At 36.1% G+C, this 24152-nt stretch overlaps 1 protein-coding gene across 1 annotated transcript; it reads left to right on the top strand.

Annotated features, from left to right (window-relative positions):
• The first annotated feature begins 8045 nt into the window (after nucleotides 1-8045).
• On the top strand, nucleotides 8046-23334 carry LOC142640436 (3-deoxy-manno-octulosonate cytidylyltransferase, mitochondrial). The gene is made up of 8 exons (XM_075814534.1): nucleotides 8046-8482; nucleotides 18507-18552; nucleotides 19377-19463; nucleotides 19545-19669; nucleotides 20613-20752; nucleotides 21624-21675; nucleotides 21802-21912; nucleotides 22864-23334. Exons 1-8 carry the CDS (start codon nucleotides 8063-8065, stop codon nucleotides 22954-22956), a joined length of 1074 nt encoding a protein of 357 aa, XP_075670649.1. The 5' UTR covers nucleotides 8046-8062; the 3' UTR covers nucleotides 22957-23334.
• Nucleotides 23335-24152: the final 818 nt, after the last annotated feature.

Genomic DNA, 24152 nt, shown 5'->3' with positions numbered 1-24152 from the left:
ATAACATGAAGTTTTTTTTTTTCCTGCCATTTTTTTCCTTTAATTTTTCCCCTGTTTGACGACCTTTTTTCCATTAGTTTAGTTTAGTTTTTTCTTTTTAGGTGCTATTTTTCTATCTCTTTATATATATATACTTTTTTTTTCATCAGTTTTGGATTTTTTTAGGTGTTCATGTGTTTCTTTTTTTTTCTCCCTTTTTTTTGTTTTTTTTTTTTTTTTGTTTTTTGGTTTTATAGAAAACAATTTTAGGTTCTTAAATTTCTTGTACTCTTCATTTTATTTAATTTTAAATGAAGTGCCCATTGCCCCACTCATATATATAGGATTTAATTTGTTACTTTATCTATACTATTAGGATTCTCTGTTTGGGTTTCAACATTTTGTGTACTAAAATATTCTCACATAATTTTTTTTTGATACATCTCACAAATTTTTAAACTCTTTGAAATACCACCATATTTTAGTTAAATAATTTTAATTTAAAAAACATAAACTAGTTGAAAATGTAATTTACTGTCTGGTTAAAAGAGTAATTTAATGTTCCTAAGTTTTAGGCTTTTTTTCTTTCTCTTCTCCATTGAGCCTAAAACTTAAGATACTATCTCTATCTCATTTTAAATATTACTACTCATTACCTTACTTCTTTCTTTAAGAGAAAAATACAAACACTTATTTATATATCACTTTTAAACATTATAACAAAATAATAATAATAATAATAGAAAAGAGTATTATTTCAAGCTCAAAGTGCATGTAACGAGTCTAGTTTTTTATAAGTAGATAATGGAGGACTATGATTAATTTGTTACATTTAAAACTATAAGTTAATTTATTGGGTAAAACTTGAGTACAATACCACTTGCTAAAGGGTAATTCTTAGGTACTTTCGAAGTTTGGAATATAGTGCTTTATTTTTTCATTTATGGTGGAGTCTACTTATTAAATTTATAGTGAGATACACCATAAATATGAGAGGTAAGAGCATAATTTCTTTGTACTTCAAAAATACCTAAGAATTTTTCCGGCTAGGTGCAATACAAAAAGGCTTCCACATAGATAACAATTACTTGAATTGAAATTATTTATTTTTTTAAAAGGACAATACAAATTTTATTTTATTGTGTGAATTCTATTGGAGAACCTATTGGAAAAATTATACATAATTTATTATGCCTTAAACTATTTAATTCTAATTATATTATTTTGCTTATTTTAATTTTTTTATTGAAAATTATTTTTAATTTAAAAAATAATTTTGGATTTAGCCGTAACCCTCCTCTTCACTCTGTAAATTTATTGACAAAATTTTTTTTCCTTTGTAATGGAAAATTTCCAAAATCCATTTTTAGAGCTAAAAAAAAAAGGTAAAAATACCATTTTAGTCCCTATATTTTGGGGTTATAGTTAATTTAGTCCTTACATTTTGATAATAGTTAATTTAATCCTTGTCATTTTTAACTTACAATCAATTTGGTATTTACCTTTAAGTCACTAACAGAAAATATCTATGTGGCAAACATTTTGCACGATTGGCACACATGTGGCAATTAAAATAATAATAAAAATTAATTGATACTAAAAAAAAGGCCACATAAGCAATTTTAAAAATAAAAAATTCATGTCAAAAAAATTAAATTAAATTTTTGGATGAAAAAGAAACCACCGCACACCTTTGGTGCGATGGTAACTCCACAAGTATAAGTGCTTGTGGGGTGTGGGGGCAAAAGCTGGGGTTCAAGTCTCCAGGAGAGAGTTTCACACACATATACACTTAGATAATTCTAAAGTAGAATTCTATCTTGTTAAAAAAAAAAAATCTTGAACTTTTGTGACCTGCTGATCACCACCTCCATGGCCATCTCTCAGTTTGCTTATTTTGGTTGGCCCTTCCTCAACAAGATAGGTCTGTAAATCAACTATCTCTTTTCAACCCAAATCCCCAAAAATCAAATCATACAAAACAACAATGGTACACTTCAATCTTCGACCCACACCACAAAATTTCTCAAATAATTTCTTTCTCCTTTTCTCCTTTTTTTTTTTTTTTTTGAGATAAAAGATAGGATTTTATTGATATAACCAACAATATACAAACAAGTATTACCCTTCTTAAACATAGGTAGAGTAGAACAGGGGGAAAAAACGCAGCTATTACAGGGACACAAACTTATACTAAGCATCCCATTTTGGGTTTCTCTCATATGTGCTCTCCCTTTAAGCAATGGAGGTGGGTAGATTGCTTCAGTTTTGCTCTGAAGGTTAAGATTAGGAATGATGGGGTTTGTTGCATGGGTTTGCGATCTGGTAGCAATAGAGCACAAGCACCACCGCAATCAAATTTGTACCCCTAAGCAGCTCAATAGCACCATGAGTGTGAAAGAAAACAGAGTTTCTATTGATTTCTAGAGAAGAAAACAGAAAAAGTGTAAAAAAATTGTATTGCATTCAATAGATTACAATCATTGGTGATTTTATACAATCATCCTTATCTAACTAACCATAATAGATTAGGCACCAAATCCTCTACAATAACAGAATTCTCATTGTCCAATAGATTAGGAACACGTGGACTATTAGTGTAACTAACTGAACCTCTTAGCCTTTTACTAAACTAAATACAGTTTACATCTCTAATAATAAGCTACATGTCGTTTCTGGAAAGTTCTACATTTCTACAACTGATGCAGCTTTTCTGGATTTCTTTGCAACTAGTGCAGCATGAAACCGAGAAGAAGGTAAGCTCTTAGTAAATAGATCTGCCAATTGATCCACAGTGGAAATGTATTTGATAAGCATATCTCAATTAAGAAATTTCTCTCTAACAAAGTGATAATCAACTTCTATATATTTAGCTCTGGCATGGAAAATAGGATTAGAAGCTAAGGCAAGAGCAGAAACATTGTCACACGACAAAATTGGAGGATGAAACAAGTAAACCCCCAAGTCTTTTAGAAGCATTCTTAACCAATACAACTCTACAGTGGTAAGAGCTAGAGATTTGTACTCAGCTTCAGTTGAAGATCTAGAGACAACAGACTACTCCTTAATAGACCAGGTGACAGGGGAATTGCCCAAGTGAAGAGTACCCCTTAAATACCTCAAAGTCCTCTTAGTAGCTATGAGATGATGCTGAGATGGTTTACTCATGAACTAGCATGTCTGCTGAACTGTATAAGACAGGTTTGGCCTTGTAAAGGTTAAGTATTGCAAAGCCCCAGACTTCTATAGGCAGTGGGATTGGATAGAATAGGGTTGGCAGATGGACCATGATAATGGTTAGAGGCACAAGGATTAGAACAAGGTTTACTATCCAACATATGAAACCTAGACAATAAATCTTTGGCATACTTAGACTGATGCACAAACAGTCCACCATTAGTGTATTCAATTTGCAAACCCAAGAAGTAATGCAAAGGACCTAAATCCTTGAGAGTAAAAGAAACCCCAAGTTGCTTGATAATCTTAGTAACAAATGCAGCATGGTTCCGGTAATAATAATATCATCCATATAAAGAAGTAAGTAAACTACATGAGTTGAATGAATGAGAATGAACAAGTTGCTATCTGCATAGGAAGCATGGAAACCCAAGTGAAAAAACTGAGAGGTAAAGCTGTCAAACCATGTCCTAGGAGCTTGCTTAAGACCATAAATTGCTTTGTGCAACAAGCAAAGATGATGAGGTCTAGCATGATCCCTATACCTAGGTGGCTGACTCGTGTAGACTTCCTCCTGTAAAACCCCATGAAGAAAGGCATTTGAAACATCTAATTGCCTTAAGGACCACCCAAAATTCACTGCCAAAGCTAAAATCAATCTCACAGTAGTAGGCTTGACCACAGGACTAAAAGTTTCAGCATAGTCTAAACCATATTGCTGCAAATACCCTTTGGCAACAAGCCTAGCTTTAAATCTAGCAATACTACCATCACTGTTTCTCTTAACCTTATACACCCACTGGCATCCCACAACATTCTTATTAGGAGGTAAAGGAACCAAAGACCAAGTTTGGTGCTGCTGCAAACTCTTAAACTCAGAATCCATTGCCTCAACCGAATTAGGAAACTTAGAAGCCACAGAATAAGAGGGAGGTTCAATACAACTATAATCAGTCTGAACAGCATAGGCCTTAGGCTTGAAAATGCCATTCTTAGACCTGGTACGCATAGGATGTGTATTTGTGGATGGACTAGGAGTGACAGTAGAATAAGGAACCAGCTCTTGAGTATGAACAATGGAAGTAGAGATAGAATCAGTAACAAGAGCAGTAGGACTAACTGTAGCACTAGGAGCTGAAACAGACTGGATAGGAATAAGATCAGTGGGATTAGGAGGTACAAAGGTAGAAGAAACAATCTGAGTATCAATAGGGACAGTAGCACTAGAAATAGGAAGAAATGAGCAAGGAAGTAAAGTGGATAGCCATACATTAAAGAAAGGAGAAGAATAAGAAAAAGTGGAAGCAGGTTGCACAAAACTAGGAATAGGATAATGAGGATATATAGACTCATCAAACACACAATAACAAGAAATGTAAATCTTGCCTGACAAGACATCCAAGCAGATATAACCCTTTGATTGAGGAGGGTAACCAAGAAAAATACATTGCCTAGATTTAGAATCAAATTTATGAGAATTGTAAGGCTTCAAAAGAGGATAACAAGCACAACCAAATGTTTTCAAGGCAGTAAAAGAAGGTTTATGATCATACAACTTTTCCCATGAAGAGATGAAATTCAAAACAGAAGAAGGAATTTTATTAATAAGGTAAACAATAGTACTAAATGCATAGGACCAATATGAGAGAGGAAGATTAGAGTGGTGAAGCATAGATAAGCCACTCTCTACAATTTGCCTATGTTTCCTTTCAGCAATACCATTTTGCTGAGGAGAATAAGGATAAGAAAGCTGATGTTGAATCCCATGCTCCAAGCAAAAAGACTTGAAATTGTTATTAACAAATTCACCACCATAATCTGACCTTAAGATCTTGATTTTGGCATTAAATTGAGTTTCAACCAAAGACTTGAAATGTAAGAACACCTTGAACACATCATACTTATGTTTTAACAAAAACAACCAAGTAAAATGAGTAAAGTCATCAACAAAAATCACATAAAATCTGTGTTCAAGTACAGAAATCATAGGAGCAGGGTCCCATACATCAGAATGTACCAATTGAAAAGAATATTCAGAACTTGACACATGATTGGGATAAGGAAGTTTGTGCATTTTAGCACTTATACAAGAAGTACATTTAGAACAGATATCACTAATATTAGAAAGCCTAACAGAAGGAGTATCTAACATAGCAAAATGCAAGACTTTTGCACAAGGGTGTCCAAGCCTATTGTGCCAAAGCAAAGTCTAAAATGACATAGCAACAAAGCCACTGGGACTGACATTAGAAGAAGATGAAGAAGGCAGAGAAGCAAAGGGAGGAATAGGATAGACTCCATCCTTACTCAACCCTCTATAAAAGACCTTCCCCATAGGCAAATCCTGAATTGAGAATTGATAAGCATCAAAGTAACAAAATGCATTATTTTGGAGGCATAGTTTATGCACAGATAACAAGTTGGAAGCAATTTGAGGAACCCTAAGTGTGTTATTTAGACAAAAATTGTGAGGAGTGAGTAGCTTACTATTTCCAATATGTGTCACTGGTAATTCTTGCCCATTGCCAACTGTTATAGACTCACTAGCTATAGGTTGTTGAGAAAGTGAAGGTTGAGATAAGTCTGGTGTGATATGATCAGAAGCTCTAGTGTCAGTTAGCCAATCAGAATTCTGATTAGCACTTGTTGTTGCAGCCATAGACCTAGCAGCCATAAAAGCAAGCTTGGTTGGAGCATGTCTTCCTTGGTAAGCAAAATTCATGCGATGATATCAATACAAAGCAAAATGACCATTCTTACCACATATTTGACAAGCAACTCTCTGTCCTTGTGATTGAGAAGAGGAAGATGACTTGGACTGTGGAAAGGGAGTAATTTGATTATCACTAACTTGGCCAATGCTATTGTGAAATTGACCACCACCTGAGAGTTGATTATTATGGAATTGTGAAGAATTACCACCTCTACCATTACCACGACCTCTATTGTTACCATTATTGCCTCTGCCTCTATTAAAACCTTGATTAAAGTGATTGACTGCCATAAACAAGGAAGTAGAATCCCTAAGATCTAACCTCTTCTTGATTGATCCTTCTTTAGCATCCAAAAGTGTATTCAATTCTTTAAGTGTGAATATATCATTTCTAGTTCTGATTGCATAACAGAATGCATCATACTCTGATGGTAAAGCTTCTAGAGCTAGACGAATTAGCTCTTCTTCATCAACACCGACTACTATAGCTCCAAGCTTGTCTCTGATTTCTTTAATTCTTTGGAAGAAAGAATCCATGGATTCTGAGCCTTTCTTGAGACTCAATAGCTCATTTCTCAGACTAAGGATATGAGATAGTGAAATAGAAGCAAACCTTTTCTCAAGCACTTTCTAAACTCCTCTTCCAGATTTCTGGCCTACAGTGAAAGCCGTTAATACTTCCTTGCTGCTCTTGTCGAATTTGGGAAGTATGATTATTGTGAAGCTTGATTACAGCAACTATATGGTGTGGAGGCATCAAATCGAAGTGATTTTGGTAGGCTATTCAATGATCAATTTTCATTGATGATGATGATCATGCACCAGATCCTTTCCTTAAGGATAGTTCAGGAAACTTTACAACTGGAGCTAATTCAAAGTTCTTTCAATGGAAGAGCCATGACCAGGCCTTGTTTACTTTTCTCAATTCAACACTCTCTATCAATCTTGGCTCTCACTATAGGCCAGAAATCTGGAAGAGGATTTTGGAAAGTGCTTAAGAAAAGTAAACAAGGCCTGTTCACGGCTCTTCCATTGAAAGAACTCTGGATTAGCTTCAACCTAGAACTATCCTTAAGGAAAGGATCTGGTGCATGATCATCATCATCAATGAAATTGATCATTGAATAGGCTACCAAAATCACTTCGATTTGATGCCTCCACACCATATAATTGTTGTAATCAAGCTTCACAGTAACCATACTTGCCATATTTGACAAGAGCAGCAAGGAAGGATTAACACCATGAGTGATTGAAGAACTTGTAGTTGATCTTGTTGTTGCAGTAGATGATGAACTAGTAGTAGTAGAGGACGCCTTTAATGGTGGCTCTGATACCATGAAAGAAAACAGAGTTTCTATAGATTTCTAGAGAGAATATTCTAGAGAAGAAAACAGAAAAAGAGTAAAGTGAGTGTATTGCATTCAATAGATTACAATCATTGGTGCTTTTATACAATCATCCTTATCTAACTAACCATAACAGATTAGGCACCAAATCCTCTGCAATAACAGAATTCTTAATGTTCAATAGATTAGGAACACGTGGACTATTAGTGTAACTTATTGAACCTCTTATCCTTATACTAAACTACATACAGTTTACATCTCTAATAATAAACTGCATGTCGTTTCTAGAAAGTTCTACAATTCTACAACTGATGCAGCTTTTCTGGATTTCTTTTCAACTAGTGCAGCATGTGTCTTGACAGAGTGGATCTGGGTTGCGATGGATTTGGGTTGCTGGGTTTGCTTTGGGTTGTGATGGAATTTTAGTTTTATGATAAATTTTATATTTGGGTGGTGAGAAAAAAGTAAATAAAGATATAAGGTTTGAATTTTGATGTTGCATTTGATTTGGTATCTCATAGCTTCAATCATAAAGATTCGATTTCTACCCATGAACAAATTTCTAACCACAAGTGCAAAGCAATGTTAATTCTTTGTTGAGTAATCCCAGTTCTTACATTCTTATTAAATAATTAAGGTTCTAATCTTTCACAGTGACATGGTTTTTGCTTTTTACAACATAAAACCAAGTCAATGGCTTAATGATATGATATGACCATTTTCGACAAGAATTTGCTGATGTGGCTTTTGTTAAATAACATTTTAATATTTTATTATTATTTGTTTAGCCATATGGGTGCCAACTATACAAACTGTTTGTCATGTAATTATTTTTTGATAGTAACTTATGGGTAAGGGTCAAATTGAGTGTTCCAAATACTTAGGGGTCGGTGTTTTCGCGAAAAAAAAAAAAAAAAAAAAATACAAAGCTCACGACACGAAGTCTTCTTGCAACCTTACCTTAGTTAGAGACTTAGAGTCAGCGATCCACAGTCAAAGACACAGAGAGAGATCCATAAACAACATGAATCCCCCGTCAATTTGTTCATCATCTTCTTCAGATGGGTCTTCGAGCAACACCAAGGCTTGGATAGTGCATGGTATTGTCGCCGGAGTGGCAATTGCGGTGGCGGTGGGCGCTCACGCCTATCTGGGTCGATTTGGGAAGTTCCGGAGCCGGGTCGTCGGCATCATACCCGCCCGTTACGCCTCATCCAGGTTCCAAGGCAAGCCTCTCGTTCATATTCTCGGAAAGCCCATGATTCAGGTACCCAATTGCTTCATTTCTCTATGTCTATCTTTAAATTTCATATCTTTAATGCAAGATCTGATTTGGGTTTCTATAGTAAAGGTGTGACATCGAACTTCTTTAGAATTTGAGAATTTTGAATTTTGACCCTTTACAAATTTTGGATGGACAGTTGAATTAGATGGTGATCATAAACCAATTTTTTTTTTTTAAGCGTAAGTAGTGGTAGTTGGCAGGTAACAATTTACGAAAAAGAATCATGTCTCTGTGCTTTGCTTTGTAGTGAAAATACCATGACAATGCATTTTTGGAATTGCATATTTGCTTTCAAGAATCTCCATCTTTTAGTGTACTTATTTATTTATTTTGGTAGAACACTTTATGATAAGGGAAACAAATGGGTGTTTGTGGTTTTTTTTTTTTTTTTTTTGAAAAATTAGCATAAGAAAAATTATTGGAGAAAAAAACTATAGAACTGCATTCTTATTAGAAGAGGCAGTATTATCTTCTTCAAAATGCATAACCTGAAGAAACGAAGAGAAAAAAGGATGGAAATATGTGGTGAAAAATTATTTCCATAATCTTGTTGGCTTCTGAAGGTGCTTTTGGTCTCTTTGAGTTCTTGTTGCATTCTCACAAGAGAGAGAGAGAGAGAGAGAGAGAGCTTTGGAAGATCAGATTTTTTTTTTTTTTTTTCACACCTTGGGTGGTCGTACTTCAGGTCTAATTATTGCCAATAATTGAATCTCACTAGCATGCTTATTTCTAGCAGCCCATTGAGTGACATAGGACAAATTGGGGAAATTGACTGTTTTTGCTAGTGGTGAGTTTATGGTTTAGAGAATATGCAGATCTAGCAATTAGAATTGTTGAAGAGGTTATAGGGTTGTGTTGGGAATTAAAAGGTGGTTTGATAAGTTATTTGATTGCTATTTGGTTGAAGAAAGTATGTGGGGTTTTGGGATTTTGATAGGTGAAGGAAAATACATGATATAGGATTGTGCGGAAGAAGGAAAAGAGAGGACTTTATAGCGTTTAGGGGAGCACCACGAGAGAGAGAGAGAGAGAGAGAGAGAGAGAGAGAGAGAGAGAGAGAACACAAGGAAAATATGACTCAATGCTCAAAACACTCAATATTTTTACTAATCAAGTCATTCTGATCTTTGAGTACATTGAGCACAAATATATATAAAGACAATTTCTTATACTAGTAGTATTAGGACTCATAGTTTGACTGGAAAACTAAGAACCTAATATAAGTATAAACATGAACTGAAGTAAAATAAAATCTAAGATACTTGGGATCTATTAGAAAATTCTAGACTTTGCTAGTCTACCAAAATTCTTAATTTGAAGGGATTGCAGATATTACAATTTCACCTCTAAATACAAAATTGACCATAAATTTTTAAATAAAAACTCAAATTAAAAATTATTTTAGCTTTAGGACATGTATGGGTATCTAATTAGATCTTTTAAAAAGTCAAGTAAAGTTTCCAAAAAATCATGCTCATATGTCAGGATTACTGAACAAACAGCAGAATTTGACACCTGTATTCACAAATGTCAGGATGGTAAGCAACTACACCTAAGATTTTTTTTCTCTCAAACAATGCGTTGTGTATATAATATGAAGGTTTCAAGTTCTCTATTATTGGCTATCAAACGGTAGATATCCAGTGTAGGTTTAGTTTGACCAATTTGATCACCAAGGGTGGACAAAAATCTGTTAAATCATCCTAGAGGCCCGGCTACCTCAAATTAGTCAGAAATTTTGTTTCCGGTTAATGTTTTATTTCTGTTTTGGATCGATATGGGTGGATTTCCCAGTTTTTTTATTGAGTCGAAGTTGTTTCAGTTGGTGGTTGAGGAAGGGGGGAACTTCTTCTCCCTTAAGATTTTTGAACGAGGGAAGTATTTCATGCACTCAGTTTTTATGGGTAGGAACGCAGCATGTTGGTTAATGCAGAGCTTGGAACAAACAGTGATTGGGGTTAACCCCAAACATTTCTTCACGCTCAGGGATGGAGACACCGCCTACACAGTGCAACGGGGTTCTAACCCGTTTGGGCAATTTATTTTAGTAACAGAGTTAAAAGTTGGCGGGATGAGAAGATCGATCATTATTCCTGCAGGCAAGGCGCAACAAGGTTGGAGGGCTTTTGGAATTGAATTACGGAGAATGTTGGAACCTTCTCATTATGCGTTGGGTTCAAAAGCTTTACCGTACAAGGCTAAGTTGGGTTCAGTGATTCACCCTTCTCGGTCCTTTGCTGAAATGGTAAAAGCGTCTGTGCAAGTAAGGAAGCATTCGCGCCAGCCCTCCATTAGCGAGACAGAGAAGTTTCATGTAGTGGAGAACACAACGCAGCCTCTGAGAGACGAAGTTGGGATTCAGGTGGTGGCTGTTGAAGTTCCGGCTGATAATGCTATACCGATTGCCGTGGGTGGTGTGGAGGGGAGTCTCCGTGGTAGTAATGGAGATGCTAGGTTTAAGGAGAAAATCCCGGAACAAAATAAATTCAGATTGAATAATTTGAATTTGAATGATGTTGATTCTGGTAGGGAGCGTCAAATTAGGAGGTCTGGCTGGTTAGGGAAAGGTTTGATTGTGGAAGTAAATGAATTTGGTAAGAGGCGGGTGTCTTGGCAACGTTACAGGGGTGATAAGCAAGCTGTAAAGTGGGTGGCACGTGAGGATCTTTCTGCCCAGGCTGTGAATAAAGGAATGGACAATGGGCCTTCTGAAGCCCATGCAGTTAAGAGTTGTTCAGGCCCATTATTGACTAGCCCATTTATTTTTGAGGCAGGGGCTTGCTCCAAGCAGTCAGAAAATAAATCCAGCCCAGGTATTACGGGCCCATTTGTTGAGGATGGTAAGTTAGAGTCAAGCACCTCAGGCCTGAGCTCATTCTCAAAGGGTGCGAGTGCTAAGGTGCTCCCCGCGAGCTCGGTGATTGACTCTCTACCACAAAGGAGGACGACGATGGCTCCGATGGTCACCCTGGGCTCGATTTCTTCCATATCGGCACCGGAAGTTCCTGGCGGGAGTGGGTCGAGCGTTCCGGTGAGCTCGAGCTGGCTTACCCAGTTCCCCATTGTGCCGATATTGACAGCGGAAGTGGTCCAGGCTGACTGCGAGGTGGTTTCATCACCATTAGTTCCGATTTGTCCTTCGGTGGAGCCGGCGGAGCCGGCAGAGACGAAGGTGTTGTCTGCAGGGGACCTGTTAGAAAAGATGGTGGAGAAGTCGTCATCTCCGGCGACGACGAAGGATGAGGATGATGAATTATTGGGTCCGGAGGTAAGGGCGACGGAGCATGAGGCTTCTGATGGTAAGGTGGTACTTAATCCTTCTCCCACTATTAGGGAATTGGTCAATGATTTGGACAAATCATGGGGTAATTCCAAAGAGTGGATGCTTAAATTGCGGGATGGTCGACAAGTAGTGATTCCGTTATCTCTATACCGATCTCCAGAAAGTGTGTCGGATTGCTCATTCACTGATGTAGAGACTGTAAAAGGTAATGATTCTTTTATCAATGACGGTCAGATGGTTAGCTGGGCAGAGGACTGTGATGGGTTAGTTGATTCTTGGTCTATTGTTAAGGAGGCAGAGGAGGAGATGGGGGATTTTGATGAGAGGTCGATGACTTGGGAGTGTAGTGGCAAGCCTTTAGTTTTGGTACCTCTGGCCACAGAAGTTCCTTTGGAGTTGGAGTGTAGTTCTGAGCTGGGGGTTGGGTGTATGGAGTCGATTGATGGTAATAATTTATCACAATGGGTAACAAATCGGATTAAGGCTTTTAGGAAATCAGTGGGCACTTCGTTGGAAGGTTTTGAGGAGCAGATTACGGGTTTGTTGCTGGCTATAGAGGCTAGGAAAAAGGATAAAAAGCTTAAGGCAGTAAATGATCAAATGAAGCATGACAAGTCGGGGCAGAAAGGTCAGCGGGAGTTGAAGAATTTATTGACATCTATGAATGTCGAGGTTGGTTCAACGAAACCGAGGAATGTAAGTAAGGAGAGGGCTGTGGTGGTTCATCAATGAATTTGAAGATTATTTCTTGGAATGTTAGAGGGCTGAATGATAGGGATAAAAGGCTTCGGGTTCGTAATTTGGTCAGGAGATGGAAGCCAGATGTTATTTGTCTTCAAGAAACTAAAATGGAGTTGATAACTAGAGCTGTGATTCATAGTTTGTGGAGGGGTTAACATGTTGATTGGTCTTATCTAGGCTCTTGTGGAGCTTCTGAAGGGGTGCTACTGATGTGGGATACACGGGTTGTGAATAAAGAGGAGGAAGCTGTGGGGCGATTTTCAGTTTCTTGTAGATTTACATGTGTGTCAGATCAATTTGTCTGGGCATTTTTTGGCATTTATGGTCCTAATTCTGTGAGAGATAGAAGGTTCTTATGGGAAGAATTATGTGGTTTGAACAGTTGGTGGAATGTTCCATGGTGTATGGGTGGTGACTTTAATGTGGTAAGGTTTCCTTCTGAGCGTTCTGGTGTAACCTCTTTTACTGCTGCTATGCGGGAGTTTTCCAATTTTATTTCTGAGCAAGGCCTCATTGATATTCCGCTTCAAGGGAGATCTTTCACTTGGTCTAATACTCGTGAAGTTGCTTCGAAGGCTAGGCTGGACAGGTTTTTGTTTTCTGCAGATTGGGATGATAAGTTTCCATCTGTCTCTCAACAACGCTTGCCTAGGCTGTTATCTGATCACTTCCCGATTGTTCTTGAGGGTGGTTCTTTTCAGAGAGGTAGGAGGCCGTTTAGATTTGAGAATATGTGGCTTAAAGATGAGGGTTTCGTGGAGAGGGTGCGAGCTTGGTGGGAATCTTATAATGTCCGAGGAGCTCCGAGTTTTGTGTTGGCCAATAAATTGAAGCTCTTGAAAAATGATTTGAAGAAATTGAATGTGGAGGTTTTTGGAAATGTTGAGGATCGGGTGAGAAAATTGTGGCAAGAGCTTAGTGATTTAGAGATGATTGAGGATAGTCGAGCTTTAGTTGTGGAGGAAAGGCTGGAGTTGGAGAGAGTTCGAGGTGAATTAGAAAAAGTTACTTTGATGGAGGAAATCTGTTGGAGGCAGAAGTCTAGAGTACTTTGTATTAGAGAAGGGACAGGAATACCAGATTCTTTCATCGTATAGCTAACTCTCACAGAAGATTTAATTCCATTGATAGGCTTATGGTGGATGGAGAATTGTCTTCAGATCAGGAGGCTATAGCAGGTTGTATTTCTCATTTTTATGGGCAGCTATATGCTGAAACTGTGGCTCATAGACCTTTATTAGATGATGTGGAGTTCTCTTGTATCTCGGAGGATGATGCACTTTGGCTAGATAGGCCATTTGATGAGGAAGAGGTGTTTGGGGTGATTAGTGATTTTAAGGGTGATAAGGCTCCTAGCCCGGATGGTTTTTCTATGGCATTCTTTCAGTCTTGCTGGTGTATTTTGAAAGCTAAAATTATGGCAGTGTTCCAAAATTTTCATACTCAGGCTGTGTTTGAGAAGAGCCTTAATGCTTCTTTCCTTGCTCTTATTCCCAAAAAGGTGGATGCTATGGAGATCAAGGATTTTCGGCCTATTAGCTTAGTTGGTGGGATTTACAAGATTATTTCTAAAGTGTTGGCCAATCGTCTCAGAAGGGTGGCACATGGGCTTATTTCAAATTCTCAGAATACATTTGTGAAAGGTAGACAGATATTGAACTCTTTTTTGATTGCTTCAGAATGTATTGATAGTAGATTGAAGTCAGGTGTTCCAGGAGTGTTGTGTAAGTTGGATGTGGAGAAGGCATATGACCATGTGAGTTGGGGTTTTTTAATGTATCTGCTTCAGCACTGTGGGTTTTCAGAGAAATGGAGAAAATGGATAATGTGTTGCATTTCTACTGTTAAATTCTCCATTCTGATAAATGGTAGTCCTTCTAATTTTTTTGGTAGTTCTAGGGGGATTCGGCAAGGGGACCCCTTGTCTCCGTTGCTATTTGATATCGTTATGGAGGGATTGAGTCGTATGTTGGATGTGGCTGCTACTACTGGTCAGTTCTCAGGCTTCTCTGTAGGTAATCCGGCTGGTAACTCGGTGATGGTGTCTCATCTTTCGTTTGCTGATGACACTCTTATTTTTTGTGATGCTGATCCTACGCATATAGCGTGTTTGAGAGCAATCCTGGCTAGATTTGAGGAGGTCTCAGGCTTAAGGATTAATTTGGGGAAATTTGAGTTGATCCCTATAGGGGTGGTCTACAATATGGATGTTTTGGTGGGGATGCTGGGTTGTAGGCAATCCTCTCTTCCATTGAGATATTTGGGGCTACCATTAGGAGCTAAATTTAAGGAGTTGTCAATTTGGAATCCTATTTTGGAGAAGATGGAAAAGAGATTAGCAAGGTGGAAGAGGTTGTATCTATCTAAGGGGGGTAAGGTAACTCTTATTAAAAGTACTCGTTCCTCCTTACCTACATATTTCCTTTCCCTTTGGCCTTTACCTGGGAAGGTGGCAAATCGTATGGAGAAGTTACAATGAGATTTTCTGTGGAGTGGTATTAATGGTGACTCTAAATTACACTTGGTCAGTTGGGCTCAGGTTTGTAAGCCGCTGCAGGTTGGAGGGTTGGGTATTAGAAGATTGAGGAGTTTTAATGCTGCCTTGTTAGCCAAATGGTTATGGAGATATGGCATGGAGACCGATGCTCTATGGAGGAGGGTTATTGAAGTGAAATATAGGAATGATTGGGGTGGTTGGTGCATAAAAAAGGTGACCAGTGCTTATGGCATTAGTTTGTGGAGACATATTAGGAGTGGTTGGATGAGTTTTTCTAAACTAATTTTGTATGATGTGGGGGATGGTACTCGAGTGAAGTTTTGGAAGCATGTATGGCGCGGAGATCGTACTTTCCAAGAGGCTTTTCCGGAGCTCTATTGTATTTGTAGAACAAAGGATTCTTCAGTAGCGGAGGTTATGTGTTGGTCTGGTGGGAGGATTCATTGGGATGCTAAATTTCGTCGTCCTCCACAAGATTGCGAACAAGAATCCTTTGATCGGTTTATGGATATGGTTTACTCTTCAACGGTAAGGGGATTGGGTCTGGATCGGTTGTGTTGGAAGCCAGCAAGGAGTAGAGGTTTTGAGGTTTGAGGATTCTATCTTTCTTTCTACCCTCCTATCATCTTATCCTTCCCTTGGAAGTTGATTTGGAAATCGAAGGTTCCTCCAAGGGTAGCTTTCTTTTCATGGTCTGCTTCTTTAGGTAAGATTTTAACAACAGATAATCTTTGCAAACGACACGTGATAGTTCTTGATTGGTGCTATATGTGTAAGAATTGTGGGGAGTCGGTGGATCATCTTTTTCTTCATTGCCTCATTGCTTGTGAGTTGTGGTCGTTGGTGTTTTGCTTGTTTGGAATTCATTGGGTTATGCCTCAGAAGGTTATTGGGTTGTTTGAGTCTTGGCAAGGTAAGTTTGGAAGACATAGAAATATAGAGTTGTGGAGAATTGGGCCTCATTGCTTGTTATGGTGTATTTGGCGCGAAAGGAATGAGAGATGCTTTGAGAGTTGTGAACGCTCTATATTAGAGATTAAGTCTTTTTTCTTACACACTCTCCTCTATTGGAGTGTGGTTTTTTGTCATTTTTCTTGTTCTTTCCTTCCTGTTTTACTTTATCGTTGTAATCTTGGTTTTTGATTTATGCCCCCATAGTACATTCCCAATGTACTCGGGTTGGCTGTTCTTCATTTTTTAATAAAAATTTGTCGTTACTTATCAAAAAAAAAAAAAAAAAAGATCTTTAAATCCACAAGACTTTTTGCTTTAATTGGATTTCACACTTGGGCCCCATAAAAAAAATCTTGAATAGGCAAATTTGCTATGTAGGAACAAATCAATCTTTCATATATGCATCATTCTCCTCCATTTGGAAAATAAATAAACAAACAAACAAACAAATTCGGCCTTAAGTTTTGAGAATATTGAGAGACCTCTTGATCAATTAAAATACTTGTTAATTCATACCTTGTTTGTTTGGTCTTACGCATGGGGTTTTACACATTGTAATTCCATTTTTGAGTTCCAAGAGTCTCTTCAGTTTCTCCCCCCCCCCCCCCCCCTTTTTTTTTTTGTAATTTTCAAGATACTTTGTGTTCATCATCATGAACAATAAGTTATATTCAGTTTCAAAAAAATATTATTACTTATCAAAAAAATGTTTTATAGTGTTGAAGAATCATAACTATTGAACTTGAAACTTGCACACATTCTTAAAGATAATTAGATAAAGACTCTTTCTTTCCCACCGTATTGTTAAATTCCTTTGGAATAATAAATTCAATGCTTGGAAGGTTTTTCATCTTTTAAAATCCTTCTTGAACTGATCCATAATAAGTAACATCAATATCTTCCTTGGTGTTGACTTTTCCATGAGCAACCTTATGCTCATCTTGCTCTTTTGTGATCTCCATTGCCCTTGTAATGTATTCCTCTGGTTGTTCTTGAAGTTGGACTTGCTGCAGTGAATCTTAAGGCTGAGTTTCCCTCTTTTACTGCCATGCTTTGCGGCATTGAACCTATATGCAATTAAAGCTTACATGGCAGCAAATTGGCAGGGCCATTTACATCAGATTTTGAAAGAGTAACTGGTGCAATGTTTGCCAACAAAAATAGGGATAAACTAGGGTCTAACTTAGAATATCTAAATTCTTGATCAGCGGTTGTTCTAGCAGGATATTTTTCCAAATTAGCAACTACCAGCTTATCCAAAGTTTATTGCATAGTAAGAAAATCTTCTAGCTTTGCTTCTATGAAACACACTCTTTCATTCAATTGGTAAAAATTTTGCTTGGACAAAATCTTGAGTAAAAGCTGTAACCTTAAATTTAGTTCCGCATTGTTGACCACCATCTTAAATGAGAAATTTCATTAAGATGTTGGTAAAGAGAATTTCAACAAAGGACTTGTGGTAGAATTTTGTCTCTGATATCAAATTGACATAGAAAAATTGGGGGAATTTGTCCAAATTTATTTGTGGTGGTTAGGAGAATTTGTAGATTTAGGGTTTTTGAATTGTTGAAAGTGTTATGGGCCTGTGTCTGGAGTTAAAAGGTGGGTTGATAAATTATTTAATTGCTATTTGGTAGAAGAATTTTTGTGGGGCTGTAGGGTTTTTTGATAGGTAAAAGAAAGAGCTTGATTTGGGGTTACATGGAAGAAGGAAAATAGATTTTATGGTGTTTTGGGCTATATGAATAGTTCCTGTTATTTGGATCACGAGAAAGAGAAGACCGAGAAGAGAAAGGGAGAAAAAGAAGGCACTACGGCCAACATGCCTCAATGCTTAAAAAGTCAATATAAATGATCATCTTCATCTAGTCTTTTGAGTACATGAACACAAATATATTTAAAGCCCCTGTTTTGTTACTCTAGTAGTTTTAGGACTCCTAATGTGACTATTAAACAAAATACCTAATAAAAGACTAAGTTGGACTCAAAGAAAATGAAATTTAAGATATTTTAGATTCACTAGAAAATTCTAGACTCAACTAAACCACCAAAATACCCTTAAATCATAGGGTTTGCAGAAATTAAAATATTAGTTTGAATACAAATGATCATAGCTTTTTAAATAAAAGCCCAAAGTAAAAACTTTTTTAACCCTAGGACATAAAGTTGGATCCTTAAAACCAAATGACTATCACTTCAATTGAACTTTACGCATGGGCCCCATAAAAAAAATCGTGAATAGACAAATAAATCTTTAATGGCTGCATCTCTGAACTCTCATTGAGTTCTGATTGGAAGCTTCAGAACAGGTTCTATTTACATATGCAAACTATTGCACTTGCAGCACTCTGCCTTACACATTTCTAACAAATACATAGAATTTGAAAGGATTTGCTTTCCCGTGTTAAAGTATAGGAATTGGTCTTCTTTTCTTTGAAAGTTTTTTCGTAAATTTTTCCTTTGTCTCAATTTCCAATGGATTATGTCATCTTTAGTAAACTGAGGATATCTTATGTGTTGGCTTTCTACAGAGAACATGGGAAATGGCAAAACTGGCATCTACTTTGGATCATATTGGTATGTCTAGTCACTGGAGTTTCCCATAGTTTGCTATGCTGTTATGGCTAAGATTCTTGGCTTTTTGATGTTTTCATAAAGAACATCCCTGAGGAGAGTGACTCTGGACCACTTGCTGTAGTCTTAAACTAGAATTCCACTTTGCATTTGTCCTCTTTACATATATTCTGAGGCATCTTAATGTGATGCACAGAGGTGTGTGCCTAATGGCTCTAAATTTGGCGATGTTCTTAGAAGGTTAATCTTGCTTTAAGAGTTAAACTTGCTCCATCTTGCATATCTCATGTCATAGAACTGGTATTGAACTTTGCCTTGCTGTGGATCACATTATAGTTTTCTTATTTCCTTTTATTTGAATTAAAATATTCCTGTAACTAGGGATCTGAAGAGGATTAACAAAGGATAAACTATGAGGTGCACCATTTCCTCTCTCTAGCAATTTCTTAGGTGAGAAGTTGCTCAATGTTGCTATTGAGCAGCTCATGTTACCTTTCTTTTTGGATTGTGGCCTTTGACAAAGTTGGGAGCATCAAATCTGGGGTAGTATTGGTGGTAGACGAGTATGTCTAAGTCTTTTTTTTTTTTTGTTGGGGGGGGGGGGGGGGGGGGGGCGTTGGGGAGGGGATATGTATAGATACCATGTTAGAATGAAACAGAATTGGCTTTGGTCATACAAAGAACATTACCTATAAAAAAAGAAGTATGGAACATCATCTTGAGAGAAAAGGTTTGCAGCAAAGTTTTCTTTTTTACTTTTACTCTCTCTCTCTCTCTCTGTTGGTTGCTTGGTGTTCTAATGTCTCTTTCATGTCTTCTTGGTATAGTTGTGGCCACAGATGACGACAAGATTGCAGAATGCTGTCGAGGATTTGGTGCCCATGTCATAATGACATCAGAATCTTGCCGAAATGGTAGTCAGCTTGGTTTTGACTTTCTTGCAAATTTTATATTATAATTATTCTAATAGATCATATTTTCGGATAAATTTACAGGTACTGAGCGATGCAATGAAGCTCTTCAGAAGCTTGAAAAGAAATATGATATTGTTGTCAATATTCAGGGAGATGAGCCTCTTATTGAACCCGAGATCATAGATGGGGTTGTTAAAGCCCTGCAGGTAAATTTGTATTCCTTGAACAACTTTTGGCTCATATATTGTTACTGCCACCTCATGGAACTGAGAATTCATGTCAGCCTTCATTTAGTTCAAATCATATATTATCTATCAATTTGTGTTCCAAATGTTGCGGTTGCGCTAAGTGGATACCCTTTCTTTTTGCCAAATGGATGTCAAGTCATTTTACCCCTTTATGTTAAACACTTCAGATTGTCATATATAACGTGCTTCTGTCATGTGGCTTACTATAAATATATTAAAATTATTAAGATAGTTTATTTTATGTGAAACTCTATTACTAAATTTTCAAAAATTTAAAATAACTTCCGTATTGTTTTATATTAGTTTCACTTCCTGCTTATGCTATGTGGTTTAACATAAATGTTATAGGTTGTGAAAATGCTTTTGCCATGTGACTCTGTAATTGTTAAGATAGTTTGTCTTAAGTAAAACTCTATCATAAAAGTTTCAAGAAGTTTAAAATACTATTTCAATTAAAATTTACTACCAAAAATTATAAGAAATTTAAACTAAATTTCATTATTTATTCTAATTTTTTTTTTTCAAATAAAAATTTAATTTTATTCTTACACAATGTACTTCTTTCATGCAATCCCAAATTCATCCTAAGAAAGAAATCGACTTTCATCAAAGGTCAGAACACCCGTGACTTGAGATAACTTTGTTCTTTTATTTTTATTATTGGTTTACTATTATTAGTGAATGATCTATTTTAAATTTACATAATTTTACTTAATCCATGCGTTGTACGGATATACCTTTAGTTTGTACTAAAAGTTCATTTGAAAATCACGTCCATAATAGATGATGCCCTGTTACATTTTGTGTCTTTTAAGTCATGTTGAAATAAAGTTGTTTTCTGGTATTTCTCATTGTTGAGTTTATTTCTCTTGAGTCATGTGGAATTGTTTGTGTGCTACAGGCAGCACCAGATGCAGTGTTTAGCACTGCAGTTACATCTTTAAAACCTGAAGATGCGTTTGATCCAAATCGAGTGAAATGTGTGGTGGATAATAGAGGTTATGCCATTTATTTTTCAAGGGGGCTGATTCCGTTTAACAAGTGAGTTTATGGATTTTGTATGACTGGGATTTTTTCTTTACCCTCTCTCTTTTCATGTTGATCTTGCTTGGTTATTTTTTTATAAAATTTTGCTTCCCGGAAATTATATTGATGTAGGAAAATTTGAGAAATTTGCATATGAGTGTGCCTGTGGTGGGTTTAGGGTTGGGAGATGGGGATTTTGAGTTTAGAACCTTTTTAGAAGGGTTAGGGTTCAAATGAGTAAAGATTTGATTTATGGTTGAAAAGAGAAGGGAAAGAAATATAATAGAATTTTTTGGTTATATCTGTGAACAGTACATAGTATCTGTGAAAAATAGAAGGAAGAAAGAAAAGAAGAATAGAAAGAAGAGAACAAAAAGAACAATAAGGCCAATGTGCCTCAATACTCAAAAACCTCAATATTCTATAGATCATCTCTAACTTGTTTGAGTACAGTAAGACACTTATATAGACCCTACTCATAATTTCTTCTAGTACAGTAGGACCTCTACTTTAACTAGTAAAGTAAAGCCTACACATAAAGACCCATAAACTAAATAAGACTGACTTATTAATTAAAAATATAAAATAAACCCCCAAGACCCATAACTATGGCCCATACTCAACTATTGTAGAATTACTATAATAACTTTGACAGTAGAATAACTAAATAAAACAGAAAACCCTAGTAACTAGTTAATTACTGTGGACACTTATTCTTGGGTTTTGCCTTAAGCAGACTTTCAAAGAGGATTTATCAAAATAAATAAGAGGATTTTGCTTCTCCAACCATGCAATTACTGTGCCATCATATATTAAAAGTGATTGCAATATTACACCCATTTAGTGCTCAGTAAGACTTGATGAATGTGTACCTTACCTGGTACAGGTCAGGAAAAGTTAATCCACAATTTCCATACATGCTTCATCTTGGAATTCAGGTATCAAATTGGCTTCTTTTTTCCTTTTATCAGAGCTATTGGTGGCATCAACGTTCGAATTTTCTATTGCCTACACTATTTTTCACTTTGTAGGTTAACAGTTCTTTGTTTTCTATGTCTGGCCAGAGCTATGATTCAAAGTTTTTGAAGATATATCCAGAGCTTCAACCTACGCCACTGCAACTAGAAGAGGATCTGGAACAGCTTAAAGTCCTTGAGAATGGGTATAAAATGAAGGTATTAAAATTTGACCATTCTTTTTTCTTTTGACTGGCTTGTTCATTTCCCACTCACAGCTTCCTTGAAGATTTTTTCGGTGTTGGGAATCATTTGGGAAATGAAGTCATTTTATTCTCTTTTAATTGCAATTATTTGAAGCAAAGAACTTACAGGAGAGTTGTCAACCTCGTTTTCCTTTCCTTCACTACCAAATTGGCTTTATTTCTCCATACTGTATTTTAAATGTGAGATTTTGTTAATTTGGTGCAGAAATTTTTAAATGGAAATGTCATCTTCCAGTAGTTTCAAAAGGATCAAATTAATATAGCATTATATATTGGGTCAAGTGTCCATAAACTTTCTTTCTTTGGTATAAGTGCAAAATTGCTGATTGGAGATATAAGAGCTTTAACTAGCAAGAGCATCTATTACTAAATGTTCTTGGCTTCATTAGATAGAGGTTTTATGGTTACAAAAGTGAACATAGAGGGGTTTCTGGACAGCTTATGGAAATGAAGCAGTCACCACAATTGAAACAATGCTATGAAGTAATATTATTATTTTTCTTTTCTCTGTGCAGGTCTCTTCACCCCCCCCCCCCCCACCCACTTCCCCTCTTCTGGGATAAATCAAAAGTTCATTCCAAATAGAAAGTACAAAACTAAAACAGCCAATACTGAAACATTAGGCTGGAAACAACCCTAATTAGAAACCAAATGCCAGCAATTAGGCTCATTTTTAGAATAAAATCTATACTACAGTGGACTGACCTAATCTTAATAGAAATAATGCCTGCCAATAATGAACTTGCTTTCTCTTACTTTTTGCTCTTCTATGTAATCTTTTCTTTTTCAGTAATTGTTTAATTTTTCAAATATTTTGGTATGGGGAATGGGTGCACATGAGGTTGATGCGATTTTCTTGCTGAAATATGGATTTTTCAAATTTTACACGATGCTATTTTTGCAGGTGATAAAGGTAGACCATGAGGCTCATGGTGTTGACACTCCAGAAGATGTAGAAAAGATAGAATCTTACATGCGTGAGAGGAACTTGTCTTAGATATATCTGACAATGACAAGGATTCCAGTTCATATGTGCTCACAATTACCATTATCATTGTGATTCATTTCAAATAGTATTCATTGGCATTCTTCGGGTACAAAATGCTTGGTCCAAAGGGGAGAAAATCATGTTAAATAGGATATAGATTTATTTATGAGCCACTTTCCTTCATATTGTAGAGCTATGTGATTCAGTCATAGATTGCAGATCTTGTTTCACCCATGACAGCAGATAAGTTAAATTTTTGAGTTCAATGTAAACCGGATTTTTTTTTTTTTTGGGACTTCCCTTGTGATTGAGTTTTGTGACTTGGTATATTGATTAAGGGATTGTTAAATATTTGTAATGAATAATTGTGATACACTTCGCATGCAAGCAAATCCAATGCTCCTTAGAAAATATGGCCGCAGGTGGTGCTTCAGATCAGATGGGTATGAATTGCAACTATTTACTCGTTTTAATGATTTGAATAGATGACTTGTCTCTACAAATGCTCAGAGATTCTCTTTCTCAATCTTAACTAATTTGTCTATTAATTAAATGTTAAAAGTAAGGATAAGGGAAATTAGGTAGCCCATGTACTTCCTTCCCTTCTTGCCATGTTGTGGCCCTTGTGGGGAATCATCGCTACAATTTTTTTGAAAAAAATAATCATAGGTATGACACCTAAACCTCAATTAAATTTATCTATATTTAAAAATTAAATTAATTTTTAAAATGTGTAAAGTTATTTGTATTCATTTACATATGGTCACAAATTTTTTTCATATGATAAGTCGTCTGTAAAGATTACTTATTTTAATTGGATAGAATGAACATGTAGTTATCCTAAAAAATTTTGGAACAATAAAGGGAAAGCAAATAATGCCTTTTTAATCATTAAACTTTATAACTTATTGTAATTTAAATAAAAATGTTTAGCATTTGCATACTGTTTTTTTTTTATGTACTTCTTTTCAGTATCTAAATAATTGTTCATTACAAATAGCAAATAATTTTGTTAATATCGACTCAATTTGTCAAATTTAATATATATATATATATATATATATATATATATATATATATATATATATATATATTTGGTAGTACGCATATTGGGTTACAATGTATCTAATTTACTTTAATAATAAAAAAAATCTAATTTGTTTCCTTTTTTTTTTTTTTGGTCCTGGTTAGAAATATATTAACAA

Source organism: Castanea sativa, chromosome 6 (assembly GCF_040712315.1).
Source record: "Castanea sativa cultivar Marrone di Chiusa Pesio chromosome 6, ASM4071231v1".
Taxonomy (NCBI): Eukaryota; Viridiplantae; Streptophyta; class Magnoliopsida; order Fagales; family Fagaceae; genus Castanea; species Castanea sativa.
This window is presented reverse-complemented; position numbering and strand designations above follow the sequence as displayed.

Excerpts from the sequence above, each read along its gene's own strand:
- LOC142640436 (XM_075814534.1), top strand. The coding sequence starts at position 8,063 with ATGGGTAAGGGTCAAATTGAGTGTTCCAAATACTTAGGGGTCGGTGTT. Across the intron at positions 8,483-18,506 it reads TCGGAAAGCCCATGATTCAG|AGAACATGGGAAATGGCAAA; the intron begins GTACCCAATTGC and ends GGCTTTCTACAG. Across the intron at positions 21,913-22,863 it reads AGAATGGGTATAAAATGAAG|GTGATAAAGGTAGACCATGA; the intron begins GTATTAAAATTT and ends CTATTTTTGCAG.